Source organism: Bubalus bubalis, chromosome X (assembly GCF_019923935.1).
Source record: "Bubalus bubalis isolate 160015118507 breed Murrah chromosome X, NDDB_SH_1, whole genome shotgun sequence".
Lineage (NCBI taxonomy): Eukaryota > Metazoa > Chordata > Mammalia > Artiodactyla > Bovidae > Bubalus > Bubalus bubalis.
In genome coordinates this window covers 125,543,552-125,560,768 of record NC_059181.1, presented here as the reverse complement: position 1 = coordinate 125,560,768, position 17,217 = coordinate 125,543,552, and the positions used below count along the sequence as shown (strand labels likewise).

The 17,217-nt window shown below is 36.8% G+C and overlaps 1 protein-coding gene across 3 annotated transcripts in view; it reads left to right on the top strand.

The window, feature by feature from the left end:
• KLHL13 (kelch like family member 13) overlaps positions 1-17,217 on the top strand; it is a 199,100-nt gene that overhangs the window by 65,105 nt on the left and 116,778 nt on the right. For 2 of the 3 annotated variants that reach the window (XM_025277347.3, XM_006050447.4), the window contains exon 2: positions 16,722-16,795. The exons of the other annotated variant lie outside the window; for it this stretch is intronic. In XM_025277347.3, the coding sequence (XP_025133132.1) occupies positions 16,746-16,795 (50 nt within the window). In that variant the 5' untranslated portion in view covers positions 16,722-16,745. The remainder of the gene's footprint in view (positions 1-16,721; positions 16,796-17,217) is intronic. 3 annotated transcript variants of the gene reach the window in all.

Below are 17,217 nucleotides of genomic sequence, written 5' to 3'. Positions count from 1 at the left end.
AATGAACCCACTTAATTGCCTTCTCCAGTAAAATGTATAATAAATTTTTGTTTATCTTTGATTTTTTTCTGTAAAGATTTCATTTAAAAGGTTTTTGTAAGTTTTTTTCTTCTTCATTGTCTTGCTCCCTCTTTTTTCTTTAAAATTGAGTTATAATTGACATATAACATCATTAATTTCAGTTACACAGCATAATGAATTGATATTTGTGTATAGTTTGAAATGATCACTTGAGGAAGTCTAGTTAGCATCTCGGAGAAGGCAATGGCACCCCACTCCAGTACTCTTGCCTGGGAAATCCCATGGATGGAGGAGCCTGGTAGGCTGCAGTCCACGGGGTCACTAGGAGTCGGACACGACTGAGTGACTTCACTTTCACTTTCATGCATTGGAGAAGGAAATGGCAACCCACTCCAGTGTTCTTGCCTGGAGAATCCCAGGGACGGGGGAGCCTGCCATCTATGGGGTCGCACAGAGTCGGACACGACTGAAGTGACTTAGCAGCGGCAGTTAGCGTCTATCACTGTACATCATTACAGCTCTTTATTCTTGTGATGGGAACTTTTAAGATTTACTCTTAACAGACCTGTGGTGCTTGGCAAAACTGACGGCAGGAGGAGAAGGGAATGACGGAGGATGAGATGGTTGGATGGCATCACTGACTCAATGGACATGAGTTGGAGCAGGCTCTGGGAGCTGGTGATGGACAGGGAGGCCTGGTGTGCTGCCTTCCATGGCATCACAAAGAGTTGGACATGACTGAGCAACTGAACTGAACTGATAGGAAGTCAGGCACTAATGAGAACGCATTTTTTATCAATTTCAAGAAACCAATGAAGACCTGTTGTTAGATGTCAGAGTAATGGCTATCTTTGGTATTAACTGGAAGGGGACTCAGGAGCTTTGGGGGACTTCGATGTTCTTGAAATGGTGGAGGGGTTACCTGGATATGATCACTTTGTGAAAACTCATAGGGTTGTACACGTATGGTTTGTGCTCCTTTCTGTACGTATCCTATGCGTGCATGCTGTCTCCCAGTCATGTCCGACTCTTAGCGACTCCATAGACTGGAGCCCACCGGGTTCCTCTGTCCATAGGACTTTCCAGGCAAGAATACTGGAGCAGGTTGCAACTTCCTACCGGGATCGATCCCATGTCTCTTGAGCCTCCTGCACTGGTAGGCAGATTCTTTACCACTGGAACACCTGGAAAACCCTATGTATGCTATACCTCAACAAATTATTAAAAAATGATACTTAGTTGTAGGGCACTTGAGATGCCTTATAATCAATAGCAGTCAGATTAAGTAACTTTATTATCTTTTGTTATCAATCAATCACCCTTTATTAACCGTCAGCATTTGCCTGGCTCTGTTAAGCCTTAGAAGAACAATTTTTTAATAAAGTACAACACATAAGCCCCAAGTGAATGTAAAAGCTAACTGGGGAGACAAACCACATGAACCTATTAGAAAATTCTATAGGTCAATATAAAGCTGAAGCACCGACAAGTATGTCTAGAAAAAAAATTTTGGTCAGAGACAGACAGAAATAAACTCTGCCTCTTTCTTTTTAAAAAAAAAAAAATAAAATAAAATAAAATAAAATGCAGTACAATATCATTAACTATAGTCACCATATTGTACATTACTTTGTCACTTTCTTTAAATTAAAAATATGTCTCTTGGAAACCAAAAAAATATTTTTATTGTACCAAGGATTTTTATAAATTTTTGTTGAAATATAGTTGATTTATAATGTGTTAGTTTCAGATGTACAGCAAAGTGATTCACATATAACATATATTCTTTTGAAAATTCTTCTTGTTGTACATTACTACAAGATACTGAGTAGAATTCCCTATGCTATACAGTAGATCCTTGTTGATTATCTATTTTATATATAGTAATATGTATATTTTAATCCCAAACTCCTAATTTATCCCTCTCCCAACTTTTCCCCTTTGATAGCCATGTTTGTTTTCTGTGTCTATGAGTCTATTTCTGTTTTGTATATAAGTTCATTTGTATCATTTTTTAAGATGTATAAGCAATATCATAATTCTGTTTGGCTTTCTCTGTCATACTTAATATGATAATCTCTAGGTCCATCCATGTTGCTGCATTATTTCATTCTTTTTAATGACTAAGTAATGTTCCATTGTATATATGTGCCACATCTTCTTTATCCATTCATCTGTTGATGGACATTTTAGCTGCTTCTGTGTCTTGGCTGTTGTAAGTAGTGCTGCAGTGAACATTGGGGTGTATGTACCTTTTCAAATTATAGTTTTGATATATGCCCATGAGTAGGGTAGCTGGGTCCTATGGTAATTCTATTTTTAGATTCTTAAGTACCTTCCATACTATTCTCCATGGTGGTTGTACCAGTTTACATTCTCACCAACAGTATATAAGGGTCCCCTTTTTGCCACACCCTCTCCAGCATTTGTTATTTGTAGACTTTTTGATGATGGCCATTCTGACTGGTGTGTGGTGATACCTCATTATAGTTTTGACTTGCATTTCTCTAGTAAATAGCAATGCTGAACATTTTTTTCATGTACCCTTTGGCCATCTGTATGTCTTCTTTAGAGAAATATCTATTTAGATCTTCCCATTTTTTGATTGGGTTGTTTGGTTTTTTATATTGAGCTATAAATGAGCTGTTTATGTATTTTGGAAATTAATCTCTTGTCAGTCACATCATTTGCAAGTACTTTCTCCCATTCTGTATGTTGTCTTTTCATTTTGTTTATGGTTTCTGTTACTTTGTCATTTTCTTGTTTGTATAAGTGAAGATACAGAATTCTTCATGGTTTTAGTAGGATCTGAGCACTGTCTTACTATCTTTTGAATGTAAAAATGTGGAAAAATATTATGGAGGTTTCTCAAAAAATAAAAATAGAGCTGCCATATGATCCAGCAGTTCCACTCCTAGGTATATATCTGAAAAAAAGAAGAAAACATTAAGTTGAAAAGATACATGCACCCCAGTGTTCATAACAGCATTATTTATAACAGCCAAGATATGGAAACAACCTAAGTGTCCATCAACAGATGAACTGATAAAAAGATGTGACACACACACACACTGGAATACTACTTAGGCATTAAAAATGAAAGTTTTGCCATTTGCAGCAGCATGAATGGACTTGGAGTATATTATGCTTAGTGAAATAAGTCAGATAGAAAGACAATTACTGTATGTTATCACTTATACGTAGAATCTAAAAAATAAAACAAGCTAGTGAATATAACAAAAATGAGACATACTTGTAGATATAAAGAGCAAAATAGTGGTTATCAGTGAGGAGAGGGAAGTAAGTAGGGAAACTGCTAAGTCGCTTCAGTCGTGTCCAACTCTGTGTGACCCCATAGACGGCAGCCACCAGGCTCCCCGTCCCTGGGATTCTCCAGGCAAGAACACTGGAGTGGGTTGCCATTTCCTCCTCCAATGCATGAAAGTGAAAAGTGAAAGTGAAGTCGCTCAGTCATGTCCGACTCTTAGCGACCCCATGGACTGCAGCCCACCAGGCTCCTCCGTCCATGGGGTTTTCCAGGCAAAGTACTGGAGTGGGGTGCCATTGCCTTCTCTGAAGTAAGGGAAAGATACGAGTAAAGGATTGAGAGATACAAACTACTATGTATAAAATAAAATACAAGGCTATATTATACAGTACAAGGAATATAACCAATATTTTAAAATAACTGTAGATGAAGTATAACCTTTAAAATTGTGAATCACTTTTTTTGTAAACCTGAAACTTATCTAATATTGACTATACCTCAGTAAAAATTTTTTTAAATGTGGCGAAGGATAATAATGTGTCTTTAACATGCTGTGAGTTTCTCTTGGTTTCTGACACACGCACACACACAAATTGAGGTTGAACCTCTCTTCTTCTGCTTCTTTGTTGTTGTTCTTCTAGGAAAGGTCTGTTCAAATACTTGCCCATTGGGTTCCTCATCTTTATAAATGATTTTGGGGGGACTACTTTATGTATGATGAGCATTAAACTGAAACTTCCTTGGTGACTCAGTGGTAAAGAATCTGCCTGCCAATGCAGGAGACACAGGTTTGATCCCTGTTCCAGGAAGATCCCACATGCTGTGGAGCAACTAAGCCCGTGTGCCACAACTTCTGAGCCTGTGCTCTAGAGTCCTGAAGCCCCAACCACTGAGCCTGCACGCTCTAGAGCCTGAGCTCCACAACAAGAGAAGCCACTGCAATAAGAAGCCTGCACACAGCAACTAGAGAGTAGCCCCCACTCTCTGCAACTAGAGAAAAGCCCTAGCAGCAATGAAGACCCAGCACAGCCAAAAATAAGTACATAAATAAAAATTTAAAAAGAAAACCTTTTGCCTGTAGTAGTTATTACAGTCCCTCTCCACTTCCCCTTGTCTTTTAGGTGTGTTGCACCATATAAACTTGTAACTTCTTTTTAAACTAACAACCATACAGACCACTTTTATTTTCTTTATGGCTTCTGTGTTTTTTGTTGGTCCTTAGATTGTTTTTATGTCCTATTAAAAAGATACTCTCTCCCATTCAGTAGGTTGCCATTTTCTTTTCTTGATAAGTTTCCTTTGTGTGCAAAAGCTTTTAAGTTTAATTAGGTCCCATTTGTTTATTTTTGCTTTTGTTTCCCGTTTCTGTGGAGACAGATCCAAAAACATATTGCTAAGACCAAGGTCAAAGAGTCTATTGCCTTTGCTTTCTTCTAGGAGTTTTATGGTTTAATATCCAAAATGTATAAAGAACTTATACACCTCAATATATAAAAAACAAATAATGATTAAAAAATGGGCAGAAGACCCTAATAGGCATTTTTCCAGAGAAGACACAGACGGCCAACAGACACATGAAAAGATGCTCAACATCACCAACCATCAGGAAAATGCAAATCAAAGCCACAGTGAGATAGCACCTTACACCTGTCAGGATGGCTATCATCAAAACAACAAGAAATGATAAGTGTTGACAAGAATGTGGGGGTAAGGGAACCTTCGTGTACTATCAGTGGGAATTAAATTGGTGCAGCCACAGTGGAAAATATTATGGATGTTCTTCAAAAAAATGAAAATAAAACTACCATGTGATCCAGCAACTTGATTCCTGGGTATTTATCAAAAGAAAACAAAAATACTAATTAGAAAAGATATATGCACCCCAGTGTTCATAGCATTATTTATAATAGCCAAGATATGGAAACACCCTAGATATACATCAATAGATGAATTAATAAAGATTTGGTATATATAAACAATGGAGTACTACTCAGTTATCCATCAACAGATGGGTTAATAAAGAAGACTTGGTATATATATACAATGGCATATTAGTCATAAAAAATGAAATTTTGCAGATGTGTCAACATGGATAGACCTGGACGGTTTTGTACCTAGTGAAATAAGCCGGACAGAGAAAGTCCAATACAGTGTTTTCACTAATCTGCGGAATCTAAAAAATGAAACAGATGAACAATTATAACAAAATAGAAACACACTCACAGATATGGAGAACAAACTAGTTGTTACCCAAGGATAGGAAGTGGCAGGAGGAGCAAACTAGGTGAAGGGGATTAAGAGGTACAGACTACTAAGTATAAAATAGTTACAAGGATGTAATTTACAGTACAGGCAATATCCTTTTTGTATGGAGTGTATTCTATAAAAATATTGTTACTATTTTGTATACCTGAAACTAATATAATATTGTATGTTAACTGCAATTAAAAACAAGAAAATAAACTGCATTTTTTGTAATTTGAAAATGTGAACATTAAATAGGAAAAAAATCTCCTTTATATTATTCTACTACTTTTATATATTTTTTTCTTATTTAGAGATTTAATTCCTCTGAGGTGTATATATATGGTATAGAGAGAACTTCTATTTTTTCCCACTAATGTATCCAGTTTCCTCACAAGTATTTATTGAGAATTTCATCTTTTTTTGCTAATTGTGACTACTACATTCACCATAGTTAATAACCATATTTATTTTGATCTATTTTTAGATTCTGTTCTGTTGATCCTTTTGTCTGTTCCCATACTAGTACCACACTGTTTTAATAGTTACTGTGCCTTAATAGTTGCATCAAGTGGAAGTTGCTTCCCCCCTTACTTAAAAAAATATTTGGGCAATTTTTATGTGTTACATCTCCCATTGAACTATAGTTTCAACATGTAAAATATCCATCCTCCTCCACAAGAAAAATCTGACCCTTTGCTAATTTGATTCAGATTGCATTGCATTTCTATATGAATTTTGGGTAAAATGTCTGTTCTTCAATATTCTGTGTGGGGGGTATCTGTGTCCATGTATTCATTTATTCAGGTCCTTTCCTGGGGGCTCAGATGGTAAAGAATTTACCTGCAATGCGGAATATCTGGGTTTGATCCCTAGGTTGGGAAGATCCCCTGGAGGAGGGCATGGCAGCCACTTCAGTATTCTTGCCTGGAGAATCCCATGGACAGAGGAGCTTGGCAGGCTACAGTCCATAGGGTCACAAAGAGTCGGACATGACTAAGTGACTCACATTTTTAAAAGTTATTTTGTGAAATTTTATTTTTATAAGTCTTTCACATTCTTTTTAAGCTTATTCCTAGTTATCTTACAAATCTATGTCTTTGTGGAACTGATATTCTTGTAGTGGTCGATTTACTGTGTTAGTTTTCCAGTTAATTCTTCTGTTCAATTCAGTTCAGTTGCTTAGTCATGTCTGACTCTTTGCTACCCCATGGACTGCAGCACTCCAGGCCTCACTGTCCATCACCAGCTCCTGGAGTTTATTCAAACTCATATCCATTGAGTCGGTGATGCCATCCAACCATCTCATCCTGTTGTCTCCTTCTTCTCCCACCTGCAATCGTTCCCAGCATCAGGGTCTTTTCAAATGAGTCAGCTCTTTGCATCAGGTGGCCACAGTATTGGAGTTTCAGCTTCAACATCAGTCCTTCCAATGAACGCTCAGGACTGATCTCCTTTAGGATGGACTGATTGGATCTTCTTGCAGTCCAAGGGACTCTCAAGAGTCTTCTCCAACACCACAGTTCAAAAGAAAAGAAAGCTCAGCTTTCTTTATAGTCCAACTTTCACATACATACATGACTACTGGAAAAACCATAGCCTTGACCAGACGGACCTTTGTTGGCAAAGAAATGTCTGCTTTTTAATATGCTGTCTAGGTTGGTCATAACTTTTCTTCTGAGGAGTAAGTGTCTTTTAATTTCATGGCTGCAATCACCATCTGCAGTGATTTTGGAGCCCCACAAAATAAAGTCAGCCGCTGTTTCCACTGTTTCCCCATCTTTTTGCCATGAAATGATGGGACCAGATGCCATGATCTTAGTTTTCTGAATGTTGAGCTTTAAGCCAACTTGTTCACTCTCCTCTTTCATTCATCAAGAGGCTCTTTAGTTCTTCTTCACTTTCTGCCATAAGAGTGGTGTCATCTGCATATCTGAGGTTATTGATATTTCTCCTGACAATCTTGATTCCAGCTTGTGCTTCATTCAGCCCAGCGTTTTTCATGATGTACTCTGCATATAAGTTAAATAAGCAGGGTGACAATATACAGCCTTGATGTACTCCTTTCCTGATTTGGAACCAATCTGTTGCTCTATTTACAGTTCTAACTGTTGCTTCCTGACCTGCATACAGATTTCTCAGGAGGCAGGTCAGGTGCTCTGGTATTCCCATCTCTTTCAGAGTTTTCCACAGTTTATTGTGATCCACACAGTCAAAGGCTTTGGCATAGTCAATAAAGCAGAAATAGATGTTTTTCTGGAACTCTCTTGCTTTTTCCACGATCCAGTGGATGGATGTTGGCAATTTGATCTCTGGTTCCTCTGCCTTTTCTAATACCAGCTTGAACATCTGGAAGTTCGCAGTTCACATATTGTTGAAGCCTGGCTTGGAGAATTTTGAGCATTTACTAGCGTGTGAGATGAGTGCAATTGTGCGGTAGTTTTAGCATTCTTTGGCATTGACAAAATGTGGTCCACTGGAGAAGGGAATGACAAACCACTTCAGTATTCTTGCCTTGAGAACCCCATGAACAGTATGAAAAGGCAAAAAGATAGGACACTGAAAGATGAACTCACCACGTCGGTAGGTATCCAATATGCTACTGGAGATCAGTGGAGAAATAACTCCAGAAAGAATGAAGAGGCAGAGCCAAAGCAAAAACAACACCCATTTGTGGATGTGACTGGTGATGGAAGCAAGGTCCGATGCTATAAAGAGCAATATTGCATAGGAACCTGGAATGTTAGGTCCATGAATGAAGGCAAATTGGAAGTGGTCAAACAGGAGATGGCAAGAGTGAATGTCAACATTTTAGGAATCATAGGAATCAGTGAACTAAAAAATTCTTCTGTACTTTTTATAAAAACTTTCATGTTATCTGTAAATCTTAGATCTTAAAGTGTCATCCAGGGTCTAGCAGCAGCAGCATTCTTTTTCAACCTCTTAGAAAAGCAAATTCTCTGAATCCATCCCTCATCAACTGACTGAGAAACTCAGAGGTAGAGCCCAGCTGTCTGTGTTCATCTTGCTCTCCAGAAAACTCTAATCCGTAGTGAAGTTTGAGGACCACTGATGTAAATGATAGTTTTTATTTTTTCTTACCCATATTTTCACTTCTCAAGTCTATTTTCTTGCAAGATGTGTATGTAACAGTTCACAGTCTGTTATATAGATTGGATTGTATAGAATGGACTTTGAAGAGCCTGAGACAAATTAGTAACTTTCCAGAGAAACACTGGAGAGGGGGATGATGGGAAATGAATACTTTTTTAACCAGGTGAATGGGTAGGGGGGTGTACTTAACCTCAGACTGAGGTTGACTGGGTCAGAGAAATTAAGTGTATTAAGATGAATTTTAGCCCTTATTATATGAAAACAGTAACTATTAGAAAATCAGGTAGAATTACATTAATACAAGGACAATAACTTCCTTCAACATTGGTAAAAGACAAATGATTCCATTAACCAACAATATATCCCAAAGGCATCCATAAAGCCTTTTATAAGTGTCAACATGAAAAGGGACTTCCATTGGATCACACTGAAGAAGGAAGGAGTGGTATTATTGCAAAAAGCAGTGGAACTGCATGGTGTAGGTATATCAATAAACAGCAAGATGGTAGTGACCATGTGGGGCAGGTTACCCCCATGACTGCAGCAATAAAAGTGAAATTATTAAGAGTGTGTCAGTCTTGGCATACAGCCAGGGGAAGGAAGAAACCTATGGGTTATGGAACGTGGGGCTCCAGTGTGTTTGGTTGGAGGAAGTCAGGCAGGCTGATCTCTTACATAAAAGGTATATTCTGAAATCAGCTGTCACTGCAGCCATTTGTACAGTGCAACTGTTATTCTTTGTAGCCTTGCACATTTTGTTAGGGGTGCTTATGTGGGAACATTCTACATGGTTCTAGTTGGTTTCAGAATTTCTCTAGGGAAAAATCATCACCCAGCTCAAATCTCGTGCTCTATTGTTTTAGGGTAGGACCTCAGTGCCATGGGTGGGAGGGGAGTGTGGTGTCTGTCATGTGTGAAAGCTGGAGGATTCAGTAGTCTGTGACATGTTAAAAGTTAACCTTTAAGTAACAAACTATTTCTGTTCCTTAAATTCCAAAGTTTGGGATTTCAAAATGATTTTGAATTTTTCATGACACTGCTACATATAACTTGATTTAGAGAGAAGAGCAGTTATGTACAACTTTTCTACAGGTTGCCATGTTTCGATTTTGTACTGTTTAGCATTTTTCACTGATCTTTTCTGTCAGCCTTCTTTTCTCACTGTACTTATCAAAATTTTAGTTGAAGACATATGATTATAGAAACTCTCAAAATTTCTTTTATATAACATCAGCTTAGTTCATAAGCAGGGCTTTCCTTACATGGTGTGAAATTGGCTAGGCATATCTCAAATCTCATTATTTTTAAAGCTGTTGGTTCTTAGATAGGGTAGGAAAGTGAGACTTTGGGGTTTAATTAAATACTAAGTCATAAACTAGAATCTCTATTTGAAATATTATCTAAGTGTATGACAGGTGATTGAGAATTATTAGATTTGTGAATTACTTAAAATAAATGCTTGAGAGTAAAATTAGTTGAGCTTATGCAAGATATCTCAGCTATCAGAAACAGTCTTGTCAGTTTTATTTCTTGTGATCCAAGTAGAATATTTTAAAGGCAAAACCACAATTAGATTTTTGTCAGGTGTGTGCTCTGAGTAACAACTAGTCTCCCTTTTATTTGTCAGAGTATTTATGGCCATGGAGAATTGTATCTTTTTAATTACAGTATGTGTCTGGGTATATATTTGTCCTGTCCTTTTTTTCCCTTAAATGTTGGCCTTTATATGTCATGTCTTGTCTGCTTGTCTACACAGTCCCTACTTTAGGGCAGAGATAATACATGATACTTTTTTTGTTTCTTTTATTAAAACATTTCAAGCATAGGGAAAAGTTGTTCTTTAGTCACTAAGTCCTTTCGGACTCTTTGCAACCTGGCTGTAGTTCACCAGGCTCCTCTTGTCCGTGGGATTTCCCAGACAAGAATACTGGAATGAGTAGCCTTTCCCATCCCAGAGATCAAACCCAGGTCTCCCGCATTGCAGGCGGATTCTTTACCAGGTGAGCCACAGGGAAGCAACTGTGCAATATCTTAATGTTTTACCATTTTTGTTTCAGATGCTTAGCAAAATGTTAGATTCAGGCAGAAGTCCTAGTGTATCCCTCCTCAATTGCATTCCTCACCCTTCTTCTCTTGAGGTAACAACTGTGCCAAATTTTCTTATCATTCCTATGAATATTTTTATGCTTTTTCTATGTATGTATATGTGTGTGCCTATATGTCATCTGGTATTGTCTTATGTGCTTTTGAAATTTATTTCATAGTATTGTACTTCTTTTAGTTTGCATTTTTACTTAATTTTTAATTGAAGTACAGTTGATTCACAATGTTGTGTTAGTTTCAAGTGTACAGCACAATAATTCAGTTATACACACAAACACACACATATATTCTTTTTCAGATTCTTACCCCTTATTATTATTATAAAATATCAAGTAGAGTTTCCTGTGTTATACAGTAGGACCTTATATTTTATTTTATTTATAGTAGTGTCTATATGTTAATCTAGAATTCCTAATGTATCCCTCCTCCCCCCTTTCCCCTTTGATAATCATAGTTTGTTTTCTGTATCAGTGGGCCTATTTCTGTTTTGTAAATACGTTCATTTGTATCATTTTTTTTTAGGTTCTACACATAAGCAATATCATAATGTTTGTTTTTCTCTCCCTGGCTTACTTCACTTAGTATGATATCTCTAGGTCCATTCACGTTGCTGCAAATGGCATTATTTCATTCCTTTTTATGACTGAGTAGTATTCCATTATGTATATGTACCACATCTTCTTTATCTATTCATCTGTCAGTGAACATTTAAATTGTTTCCATGTCTTGGCTGTTGTAAACAGCACTGCAGTAAACATTGGGGTGCAATGTGTATCTTTTCAAAGTACAGCTTTTTGCAGATATATGGAGTGGGATTTCAGGATCATACAGTGGCTCTATTTTTAGTTTTTAAAGGAACCTCCATATTGCTGTCCATAGAGGCTACACCAGTTTATAGTCCCATCAACAGTTTACTAGGGTTCCCTTTTCTCCATACCCTCTCCAGCATTTATTATTTGTAGACTTTGATGATGGCCTTTCTGACGAGTGTGAGGTGATACTTCATTTTAGTTTTGATTTGCATTCCTCTAAGTAGCAGTGTTGTGGAGAAGGCAATGACACCCCACTCCAGTACTCTTGCCTGGAAAACCCCATGGACGGAGGAGCCTGGTAGGCTGCAGTCCATGGAGTCGGGAAGGGTCAGACATGACTAAACGACTTCACTTTCACTTTTCACTTTCATGCATTGGAGAAGGAAATGGCAACCCACTCCAGTGTTCTTGCCTGGAGGATCCCAGGGACGGGGGAGCCTGGTGGGCTGCCGTCTATGGGGTCACACAGAGTTGGACACCACTGACGTGACTTAGCAGCAGCAGCAGCAGTTTTGAGCATCTTTTAGTGTGCCTTTGGCCATCCGTATATCTTCTTTAGAGAAATGTCTATTTACATCTTCTGTCAGCTTTCTTATCTAAGAATTGTACTTAATCAAAATTTGAGTTGAAGACCTATGATTATAGAAACTCTTAAAATTTCTTTTATATAACATTGGCTTAGTTCGTACACAGGGCTTTCCTTACATGGTGTGAAATTGGCTTTTCATCTTTTGCCCATTTTTTTATTAAATTGTTCATTTTTTTTAATATCAAGTTGTACAAGTTATTTGCATATTTCGGAGATTAATCCCTTGTTAGTCACATCATTTGCAAATATTTTCCTGCATTCTGTAGATTGTCTTTTTGCTTTGTTTATGGTTTCTTTACTGTACAAATGCTTTTGAGTTTAATTAGGTACCATTTGTTTATTTTTGTTTTTATTTCCATTACTCTAAGAGACAGATCCAAAAAGATCCATTTATGTCAAAAGTGTTCTGCTTATGTTTTCTTGTGGGAGTTTTTTTTTAATGTAATGCTTTTCAGATATACCTACTCTAGTATCTCCTGTTACTAAAACAAAGTAAAACAAAACATTATCTACTTCCATCCTATATCTCATTCCATCTGTTGTTGTGCTTGGTTGCTCAGTTGCGTCTGAATCTTTGCGATCCTGTGGACTGTAGCCTGCCATTCTCCTCTGTCCATGGGATTTTCCAGGCTACTACCTATTTATATCTCTTGCTAAGTAAGTGTTGTATGTGCTTATTTCCTGTCTTCATTCTCTCTTAAACTCACAATAATGAGCCTTTTTGCCACCATTCCATGTAAACAGTTCTTATCCAGGTGACCAGTGACCTCCCAGTTACCACACCAAGTTGTTGTTCTCCATTTATCACTTAACCTCTCAGCAACATTGGACACATTTGGTTACCTTCTAAATTACTTCCTATAACACTTTTGTTTACCTTCTAAATTACTACACCTCTTTGGTTTTCCTCCTCCCTCATGGTTACTCCTTCTCATGCCTTTTGCTGCATTCTTGCTAGCTTTGTTTGGAAATAAATTGAATAAAAAAGTTTAGGATGTAAAGTGACTATCTCTCCCTGCCACCCTCAAAACCCATATCCCCTCTCACTAATAAAAAATATAAACAGATTTCATTTGTGTGTGCATGTTTGTGTAAATCCTATGATGGGAACAGTGCCTCATTTTAAATTACAACTATTTGCTTATTAATGATTCTTATTTTCTGTGCACCTTCTGTTTATATTATTTGCTCATTTTTTCTATAGTGTTTTACTAATTAAGTGTGTAAGTTAAAATCATTAACTGTTTGTAGTGTATTGTGAATTTTTTTCCTACTTTATCAGATTCCATTTGACTTTGTGGCATTTTTGAAGTACAGAGTTCTAATTTTTTGCTATAATCAGCTTTAACAGTTTTTTTCCTTTATGGTTCCTGGCCTCTAGGTGCTGCTTACCTTCTCCACTAAATCATAAATAATTTCACTTGAGTTTTCTTTGGTCCTGCTTCAAAGCTTCCTTTTTTTACCTTTAACTCTTTGATCCTTCTGGAATTTATTCAGTGTATGAAATGAAGAGGTGTGCATCCTATTTATTTTTCTAAGTGACTACGTGATTGTCCCCCAATCATTTAATCATCTCTGTTTCTCTTGTTTGAGGACCACCTTCACTATAGAGTAATTCCCTGGTGTATTTGAATTACTCCCAAGTTATTAAAAATGTATTTATTTCTGTTTTATTTTTTAAACCACTTCAGTGTGACACTCATATGGAACTACCCTTGAAAAGAGATCATCATGGACTTTATAGCTGTCAAATCATTTAGCTGTGTATTACTTTGGGCAGAAAGTGAAACAGTTGAATACTCTCCGACCACTCTTCTTCTAAACTATCCTTCTTTTCACATTTCTCTTAGTTTCTCTCCTACCAATTGTCTCATTTCTTTGCTAGCTTGTCTTCCTCTGTTTCTTGCACAAAAGTGTTCATTGGATTTGCACTTTATCCTGGCATGAGTAATACTTCCCCATCTCATCCCTTGAGCTGTTACTTAACTGGCTAAATATTCCTGTGTTTTCATTTCTACCTCTAACCTAAATCTAGAACTATATTTCCAATTTTCTATTAGATACTATATGATGTGCTCTGGGTTATTTCAATATGTGTATACAAACCATTGCTGTCCTTGTTTTCAATGTTTTTCTTTCTTTCTATACCCTATCTCACTTGCTATCATCACCATTTCTTCCTGTTACTTAGATTTTATCTTTGATATGTCTCCTTTTCCCTTTAAAATTTGTCAGTAATCTGTCACAGGTCCTAGTTCTTCCTTCCTATTCTCCTAGTTTTTGTCTGTGCTTTCATTTCATGCTTTCATTTTGGAAGTAGTTTCTTATCAGTCTCCATATTTCTGGTCGCTCTGTCTCTGGTCCAGCCCCACATTACAGAAAGTGTTAATTTTCTACTACATGTATTTGATCAGACAAACCCCATGTTTAAAAACAGTTGGTTTCATTTATATCCTGTATAAGTTGATCACATGCACTTACTTCCTCTTTCTTCCTAACTCCATTAAAATGAGAGTAAAGAAATGGAAAAATTCAAAAGGACAAAGAGAACAGGAGAGGAAACACTGACAGATGTGAGGTTGGAACTATTTTATTTTATTTCTTTTTACTTTTAGCAAAGGAAGTTACAACTCCAGTATCTTCCCCTACATGTTTTGAGAGAAACCAACTCATTCTTCCCATAGAATTCCTAGTATTTCAAGACTTGGAGGTGCCTGGTCTGCAGAAGGCAGGAATGAGTCATGAGATTGAAAACACAGGCTGTTCCTTGAAAGTCTTTAAAATAAGTGGCTAATGTCCCCTGTACTCCCTCTCTGCTCCTCTGGAGACCAGAGGGTTATTATCTGGAGAATTTGATGGGAGAGCCCTAGACTCAGAGATCCAGCTGCAGCAAGTGGATTGCTTAAAACAATGGGATTACATGAAAATTTGCATATCTCATTTGGGGACCTCTATGTTCTACCCTAGATATAATTGGTAAGATGTTTCATGAATTATTTTCACATTCCCAGATTCCTAACAGTGATCTAAATATAATAGGTTTTCTCTTGGCACATCCTCTAAGAAATCAAGTAACCTAATAAGCAAAATGAAAAATTTCTCAACGTCTCAAAACCCTAACTGGTTAAACATTTTCAGAAAATGTAAGTCAAAAGTCAGTTGATTTTGAGATGCTTAAAATATTATATTTTGTTTAGGCTACTTAGTTTCTTTACTTGATTATAATTAACTTGATTCTTTACAGGATTATAAGCAGAAAAATGTGATTGTGCAAATAAATGTAAATGCTGTGTTTTCATTTGACTTGTTTCTTTTTTAGAGTTTTGAAGACCCAAGAAATAGAGTATAGTTGACCCTTATACAACACAGCAGTTAGGAGCACCAGCCCCCAAGCAGTTGAAAATTCTCTTATTGCTATCTCTGTCTCAAAAAAAAAACAAAAGAATTGATAAATTGTGCACCCATGGATGTGAAGTTGAAACAGTTTGGGTAGAATCAGGACTCAAACCCTAGTTCTTTTGATTCCATATTGTGATCTGTAATCAAACACAAACATTTCCCCACACTTAATTTAAAGATGTATACAATAAAAATGTGCATACTATATTTACTGAAAAAAGTCCACATGTAAGTGGACCTGCATATTTCAAACCTGTGTTGTTCAAGGATCAACTGTACTTTTTTCTCTTCTGCTTTTTTGCTTTTGTCCCTAAATTAAGGTACAGGAAGAAGGCAGGGAACAATTTTCCCCTCTAGCTTCATTATTTTAGGTTTTCACATAGTTTTTTAATAAGCATAATTATATGAACAAACTAAATTGGATACTGTACATTTTTACCTTCCAATGCAATAAATTGATTTTATTAACAAACATTTATGTAAAGTATACACTTTTGCTTCCCAATATAGTTGAAATTAATAGAATGCATTAAATACATTCTTTATCGCCAATGCAAAGCATCCACACTACTAAAAACATATAGTTACTACCACCCCACCTGCTCTTTCCCATAAAAGCAACATTCCTACCTCCATTACCTATTTTATATCTTTAAGATTTAAAAGTCTTTAAAAGCATATCTCTATCCTTACTTTTGAGCAATCACTTGGAAAATTATGGACCCTCCATGTGGTCCCCACAGGCCTCAAGGCCCCCTGGTAACTTGGGATTCAACGCCGTCTCTGAATCTGCTTGTCAAATGTTTGCCTCAGCTCTTTGCTTCTAGCTTCTGTGTCTCACTCAGCTTCACACAAACTCCCCCAGGTCTTCTGACTGTCGTTTAATCCAACTTCCTGTTTACATGGTGGTTTTTCCATGGTTAATTGTTGGGTAATGATTTCACATGAAATTAGCTAGTACTCTTTTAATGATTCAGTACTGAATTTTGTAGGTATTTTGACTATTGCTGATTCAGTTTCTTAATTTTCATAAGCTGTAATATGGATACTAGATACATGGATGTGCATTTTGTTTATCACAAACTATGTAGAATATTACAAAGGTAGCATAATGTGAAAATTCGAGTATTGATTTTCATAGTAAATATTGACTTCTTTTCCTCCTGCACAGGTCATTAACCAACTTTTAGAGGTGATGGATCATCTGCATAGAGGGGAATCAATTGCTGCAATACTCCGTAACCGGTATATTTATGGAAGCAGTTTACCTTATAAGTTATATAATGTCTCTTCCATTTATTTATTTACCTACCATAAGTCGGTACTCAGTAAATATTTGTTGAATACCTGTTATAAAATTAAAATATTTGCTATATGAGTAAATAGAAGAATGCCTGAGTGACAAATGGAATGAAGAGAATGTTAATGACTGTATTCTGAGCTAATGAAAAAATAGAAAATAGAACTAGAAATCAAAATTGGTGGACATTGTGAACACCTGGAATTCAGTCAGTGGAGCTATCGATGTGAGTTTTTGGTTTTAAAGCATATCAATGAATAAATAGGGCTTCCCTGGTAGCTCAGCTGGTAAAGAGTTTGCCTGCAATGCAGGAGACCCCAGTTCTATTCCTGGGTTGGGAAGATCCACTGGGGAAGGGATAGGCTAC